Below are 7,332 nucleotides of genomic sequence, written 5' to 3' on the forward strand. Positions count from 1 at the left end.
CCAGCCCGGGCAGGAGAAGCCATGAGACTCCTATCTCCAATAAACCACCAGAAAACCGGAAGTGGCGCTGTAGCTCAAGTGGTAGAGTGCTCGCTTTGAGCTGAAGAGCTGAGGGACAGCGCCCAGGCCCAGAGTTCAAGCCCCACGACAGACAAAAATAAATAAATAAATAAATAAAATAGCTGAAGAAGGTAAGAGTTTCTCAGATTTGTCTGCCCGAACTGGCTTTAGAACTTTTTAAATATTCCAAAAGCAGAAAATGATGTAACACTTGTCACAAACTATTCAGAGATATTCAACTTGTATTTGTGTATATTTATATATACATATATACTTATATTATTGGCCAATATTTTGTATTATAACCTGAATAAAAATTAGTATATCTGAGCCAGGTGCTGTGGCTCACGCCTGTAATCCTAGCTACTCAGGAGGCTGAGATCTGAGATTTGCCAGGGCAGGAAAGTCCATGAAACTCTTATCTCCAATAAACCACCAGAAAACCAAAAGTGGCGCTGTAGCTCAAGTGGTAGAGCGCTAGCCTTGAGCTGAAGAGCTGAGGGATAGCACTCAGGCCCAGAGTTTAAGCCCCATGACCAACCAAAAAAAAAAAAAAAGTATATCTGAATAATATTTCACTGCAAGTTTGTAATATATATGTATATTTATAATCTGGTCAGGTGTGACAAAACAGTTAAAATGTACAGGACATTAAGGACAAATATTGCAAAATATTTTGTAAAAGATGATATATTGTAAAAATATATTGTAAAAAAATATATATATATATAGTAAAAGAATTATGGTTGCAGGCTGGGAATGTGGCTTAATGGTAGAGTGCTTGCCTAGCATGCATGAAGCCCTAGGTCCAATTCCTCAATACCACATAAAAAGAAAAAGCCAATGTGGTGCTGTGGCTCAAGTGGTACAGTGCTAGCCTTGAGCAGCTCAGTGACAGTACCCAGGCCGAGTTTAAAACTCAGGACTGGCAAAAAAAAAAAATGATGGTTGCAGCCAGGTCCTGGTGGCTCACACCTAAAATCCTAGTTACTCAGTAGGCTGAGATCTGAGAATCACGGTTCAAAGCCCAGAGTGGGAAGAAAAGTCTATGAGACTTTTTTTTGGGTCCGGTTGTGGGGCCTGAACTCAGGGCCTGGGCGCTGTCCCTCAGCTCTTCAGCTCAAGGCTAGCGCTCTACCACTTCAGCCACAACGCCATTTCCAGCTTTTTTCTTTTTGCTTATGTGGTGCTAAGGAATCAAACCCAGGGCCTCATGCATGCAAGGCAAGCACTCTACCACTGAGCCACCTTCCCAGCCCCGTCTATGAGACTCTTATCTCCAAGTAGTCACAGAAAAAGCCAGAGGAAGCACTATGGCTCAAGTGTTAAGAGTGCTAACTTTGAACACAAACAGACTCAGGAACAGCACTCAGATTCTACATTCAAGCTCCATGACCAGAAAAATAAAAATTGAAGTAGCAGCAACAGCAGCTCAGAGACAGTACCCAGTCCAAGTTCAGTCCACAGAACTAACAAAGAAACAACAACAACAAAAAAAAGATCATTGTCAGGGTAGGGGAAATTAGATATTCATCAAAGAGTAACAAATGTTCAGTTATAGAGAATGAGTTTACTTTGGTTTGGTTTTGGGGTTTTTGTCCAACATGGGGCTTGAATTCTGGGCCTGGGTGCTGACCCTGAACTCTTCAGCTCAAGGCAAGCACTCTACTACTTGAGCCACAGCACCACTTCCAGTTTTCTGGTGGTTAAATGGAGATAAATCTCACAGACTTTCCTGCCCAGGCTGGCTTTGAATCTGGATCCTCAGATCTCAGCCTCCTGAGTAGCTAGGATTACCTGGCTCTATTTTGTGTTTTGTTTTTCTTTTGTTGGTTGTAGGTCTTGAATTCTGGGGCCTGGACGCTGTCCCTCAGCTCTTCAGCTCAAGGTAAGCACTCTACCACTTGAACCACAGCCCCACTTCCAGTTTTCTGATGGTTAATTGGAAATAACCTCACAGACTTTCTTGCATGGGGTTCTTTGAACCAAGATCCTCAGATCTCAGCCTCCTGAGTAGCTAGGATTACAGGCGTGAGCCACCAGCGCCCGGCTGGCTTCTTTTTTTATTGAAAGTATTATCTCTCATCGGTTGCCTGTAGCTCACATCTGTAATCCTAGCTACTCAAGAAGCTGAGAACTGAGGATCATGGTTCAAAGCCAGCCAGAGCAGAAAAGTCATCAGACACTCTTAATGCCAATTAACTATTCAAAAACTGGAAGTAGAGCATTGGCAAAACATGGTACAGCACTAGTCTTGAGCAAAAAGAACTCAGGGACAGCGCCCAAGCTGTTCAAGCCCCACGACCAACAGCAGCTTACACTTATAAACATCTACAGTATTCTATAGAAGTAACGTGTTAAGTCCAAAATCAGACCTTTTTTATTAAGAACAAAAGTATTATTACCTACCTTTCAGAAATCTCTTGCTTTAGTTGAGGAACGTCAAGTGTTGAATCAGTATCCATAAAACCAAGGATGTCTTGTTTTATATTAAGGGGAGGTTGTTCCAAACCTATGCCTGATGTTTCATGACCTCTTGACATAGAATCAATATCACTTCGCGGTATCTCTGACCCCTCACCTTCTTTAAGATGAACCCGATGACCAGGAGAACTAGGAACACTATTTCCTTCTTGGTCAGAATTGTTCTTTTGTTTTCCATCTCTTTGGGGCTTACTATTCAGACCATCATCCCGAAAACCTTTGGCAAATGGATTATAATCTATTTTCAACTGAGTAATCTGAATGTTCTGATAAGCTGTTACTGCAAAGAATTCTGTCTGTGGGAAGGTAAAAGTGTGGACACCAGGACCATTTAATTGTATCACTTCTGTAGCCTTTTCTGCAGGCACCAAATGAAGCCTTGGCATATAACGATGCATAGAGTGCAAGATAATATGCCCTTCTTGGTCCAATGTATTGTTGGTAAGTTTAAGTTTATAGAAAGATACTGGTTGATGCATCCAATAATGACCTGTGGAAGGGGATTCTGGATGAATGAAAACTCTCCCCAAAATATGAGGTTCAGCTTTCCCACTGGGTTCCCACCAACGTCCATTCCACTTATAACGATGGTTATCCACAGGAGAGATATCCATGACAAGAATGTATTTTAAATTTGAATCTAAACCTGTTATCCAGTAGCGACAATAAGGAAACATGCGCCTTCCCTGCTTGGTCAGAATCATTTCTGTGCTTCTATTATGGAACTCATTCCACATACTATTGTTATCAAGGGTAACAGTGATTCTTCCCACAGTACAATCAGCTGGAAGGCAAATCTTGCCTTTAGATTTTCCTGGTGATGGCACTTTATTAGCCAAAGTACAGGCATCTTGATTAGTAACCAAAATTCCTTGATCAGTTTTGCCATTTCCAGGCTGTTTTAGGATGACAAAGAAGGTAGGTGCTGCTCCTGTCATTGTCCCACCATCTTGATTAGCCAATATAATCTGTTTCTCTTCCATGATTCCAGTGAAAAATTCAGTAGTAATTGTAGTTAGCACATAATTACAATAGCCTTTGCATTCTAAAAACAAGCAAGAAACAAAAATATTTTAATCAAGTGAATATTCTATAAACAAAAATAGAATGTTATCATCCCAACAATATTCCTAAATCCTTCTAAGACACTGCATATACCCTTGCTCTGTAAGGGCATCCATTCTGAAGTATCAGGAATTTATCTACTGACTTATTAATTTATCTATCCATTTATTGTTGGTGCCAGTACGGAGGCTTGAACTCAGGGCCAGGACTCTGTTCCTTAGCTTTTTTGCTCAAGGCTGGTGCTCTACTCTTGAGCCACAGCTCCACTTCTGCCTTTTTGGTGGCTAACTGGAGATAAGGGTCTCAAGCACTTTTCTGCCTACACTGGCATGACACACCAGTGCCCAGCTACTCCTATAATTTTTTAAGTTAACTTTAATCCAATTAAGTTTTTCCTATCCAAGACCTATAAAACTTCACTGTAATTCCAGTAAACTCACACAAAAAGTAAAACTACATTTATTTTAGAAAAACAATATAAAAGCATTAAGATTTAAAGAGATAATTGGTATTTTAAAAAGGATCTCATTTGAGATGAGTTAAAAGAATTTTTCTTTCTACTTCTATTCCAAAAAAGTCAATAGAATCACTTTTTTCTTTTGGTTGTGGGGCTTGGATTAAGGGCTTGGGCACTGTTCTGAGCTCTTTTGCTCAAGACTAGTGTTCTACCACTTTGAGCTACAGCTCTACTTGAGTTTTCCTAGCAATTAATTGGCACTAAGAGCCTCATGGTGACTTTTCTGCCCTGGCTGGCTTCGAACCACGATCCTCAATTCTTAGTCTCCTGAGTACCCAATGGCACCGGGCAGAATCACCTCTTTATATGGCACTGATAGATATATATATGTACATACATACATACATACATACATACATAATATTATATATTTGGGGGGAGAGAGCAGTATTGAAGCTTGAACTTAAGCCTGGGTACTGTCCTTTAGCTTTTATACTCAAGACTAGGGTTCTACCCCTTGATGCACAGCTCCACCTTTAGCTTTTTGCTGATCAAATGGATATAAAAGACTCAAAGGGCTGGGAGCCAGTGGCTCATGCCTGTAATCCTAGCTATTCGGGAGACTGAGATCTGAGGATTGTGGTTCAAAGCCAGCCCGGGCAGGAGAGACCGTGAGACTCCTATCTCCAATAAAACCACCAGAAAACCGGAAGTGGTGCTATGGCTCAAGCGGTAGAGCACTAGCCTTGAGATGAAGAGCTGAGGGTCAGCGCCCAGGCCCAGAGTTCAAGCCCCATGACCGACCAAAAAAAAAAAAAAAAAAAAAAGACAGTATTTTCACAATAAAAAAAATTTTTAAAAAAAGACTCAAAGGCATTGGTAGCTCACGCCTATAATCATAGCTACTTAGGAGGCTGAGTCCTGAGAATCACAATTCAAGTCAGCCCAGGAAGAAAAGTCTATGAGATTATTATCTCCATTAATCAACTCAGAAAAAGCTGGAAGTGGTGCTGTAGCTTAAGGGGTAGAGCACTAACCTTGAGCACAAAGAGAGTGAAATAACACCCCCTGATTCTGAGTTCAAGTCCCAGGACCAGCAAAAAAAAAGTCTCAAATTCTTCTGCCAAGTCTGGATTCAAATCTCAGTCCTCAAACTGCTCAGCCTTCTGAGAGCTAGAATTACAAGCATAAACCACTGGTGTCCAGCTTATTTAAGTTTACTTTTTTTTCAGACAAGATCTCATTATGGAGCCCAGGCTCACTGTGGACTTGAGATTTTCCTGCCTCAACCTGCTAGATGCTGAGAATGGGTCACTATATACAGCTAAAAATTAATTTTTGGTGTTGGTCCTGGGGCTTGAACTCTGGCCCTGGGCATTGTTCCTGAGCTCTTTTGCTCAAGGCTAGTGCTCTACCACTTTGAGGCACTGCACCACTTCCAGTTTTCTGGTAATTGGAGATGAGTCTCATCTACTTTTCTGCCAGGCTGGCTTTGAACTGTGATCCTCAGACCTCAACCTCCTGAATAGCTACAATTACAGGTAAGCCACTGGTGCCCAGCTTTAAATAATATTACTGAAGGAGCTGGGAAGGTGGCTCAGTGGTAGAGTGCTTGCCTTGCATGCATGAGGCCCTGGGTTTGATTCCTTAGCACCACATAAGCAAAAAGAAAAAAAGCCGGAAGTGGTGCTGTGGCTCAGGTGGTAGAGCGCTAGCCTTGAGCTGAAGAGCTGAGGGATAGTGCCTAGGCCCAGAGTTCAGGCCCCACGACCGGACCAAAAAAAAAGGAATAAGGTTCCAATCGAGGACTACAACCCCAGGCTAGCAAACTCTCAGTCCTAAAAGTTACTAAGAGGAATCTTTTTATGGTAAAATCGGAAAGCTGTCAAATTTAAAGTGTGCCAAAGTACCTAGAGCACATTTCCTCTAGGCATAGCTTGTGTTTTAGTTAAATGGACCTAACACTCACAACTGCTGGAAACAGCACTTGACAACTGCAATAAAGACTACTGCAGATTTCATACCCGTGCAAAGCGCCAGAAGGGCAGTCGCCGTCGACCCTCAAGGGCCCCAAATCACCGCTTTGCAACTGCAGAGCACAGCTGGCCAAGAACCACGTGAAAGAAAAAAAAAAAAGCCGCGAGGAAAGCTCTTCCGGGGGAAAGAAGCCGGACAGGTCACGTGCAGCCAGCCCGAAGTCGGTGATCGCACCGCGGGCTGGACCCGGCGCCCTCCGTTACCTTGGAGACCAGCCCGCCCGCCACCCCCCTTCCCAGAGGCCGTTTCGCCGGCCCAGCACCTTCCGCGCCGCCTGGCAGCGGCGTCGTGCTCTTTTCAAAAGAAAGGAGCGGAGCCGGCCGCTTACTGGGCGCAGAGCCCCAGGACGACACGCTCGGGGAGGCGCGGCGCGGCGCGGCCCAGGACGCCAGCCGCGCTCAAAAGCAGTGCACACTTGGGGGTCTCCCGAGGTCCCCACACCAAGGTTCCCTCCACAGTCCCCGCCTCCACTCTTTTGCCTGGGGCACGCGGCGCCCCCCCGGGTTCGGAAGGCCAGGCAAACGTTCCCCTCTCACGTCTTCTCTATAATCTTGGAACATCCCCCGCCCAACTTTGTGAGGGCTCACAGCGACTGACTGGGTCCCGGACGCAGCGGGAAGGCGGGGCCCTGCGGAAAGGGGCTCCACAAACTAGCCAAAGGCTGTCCCACAAAGAGCAAAGAGAAAATATCACCTGCTCTTCCCACCTGTTTTCCCCGCCCCCCAAGTCTGCACCTAACGAATCACAGGTCCTTTGTTTACAAAGTCCCCCACTGCTTCACAACTCCTTTCCTCGCTCTCCTTATTAAACTCGCGGTCTTCCCTCAATGTGACCCGAAATTACATGCTAGGAGCGATGGTTGCACAGGTGTCAAAACGTTGCACCCGTTCGTTCCTTAGCAAAGCGACGTCGGCGCCGTTTTCCCGTGGAGATTTGGAACCCAGGACCTGAGCTCCGAAACGCCAGGCGCATACGCGAGCCCAGCGTCCGGCGGGAGATCGTCACGTATCGTACCATGTGGCGCGGCCCCCCACGCACGCGAGCGCCGGGCCGCGCCAAGGGCGCTTCTCACCCCGCCCGCCTCGTGGCTGCAGTCTCTGGCGTCGATGTTCCCAGTCGGCTCGCTGCGCGACGCGGAAGTGCGGCCGGCGGCGCTCCAATAAACCTCTAGAAAACAGTAAGTGGCGCTGTGGCTCAAGGGGTAGAGCGCTCCCCTTGAGCTGAAGAGC

General features: G+C 45.3%; 1 protein-coding gene across 2 annotated transcripts in view; it reads right to left on the reverse strand.

Moving 5' to 3' along the window:
• Positions 1-6,149, reverse strand: part of Mga (MGA, MAX dimerization protein) — an 81,318-nt gene extending 75,169 nt beyond the window's left edge. Inside the window, exons 1-2 of one of the 2 annotated variants that reach the window (XM_013010103.1) lie at positions 6,091-6,149; positions 2,470-3,589 (exon numbers count right to left, since the gene is read on the reverse strand). In XM_013010103.1, the coding sequence (XP_012865557.1) occupies positions 2,470-3,527 (1,058 nt within the window). In that variant the 5' untranslated portion in view covers positions 3,528-3,589; positions 6,091-6,149. Of the gene's footprint in view, positions 1-2,469; positions 3,590-6,090 lie in introns of those variants that run through there. The other variant, XM_013010104.1, reaches the window with a different exon arrangement.
• Positions 6,150-7,332: the final 1,183 nt, after the last annotated feature.

This window comes from Dipodomys ordii, unplaced genomic scaffold (genome assembly GCF_000151885.1).
Source record: "Dipodomys ordii isolate 6190 unplaced genomic scaffold, Dord_2.0 Scaffold11, whole genome shotgun sequence".
In the NCBI taxonomy this organism is placed as follows: Eukaryota; Metazoa; Chordata; class Mammalia; order Rodentia; family Heteromyidae; genus Dipodomys; species Dipodomys ordii.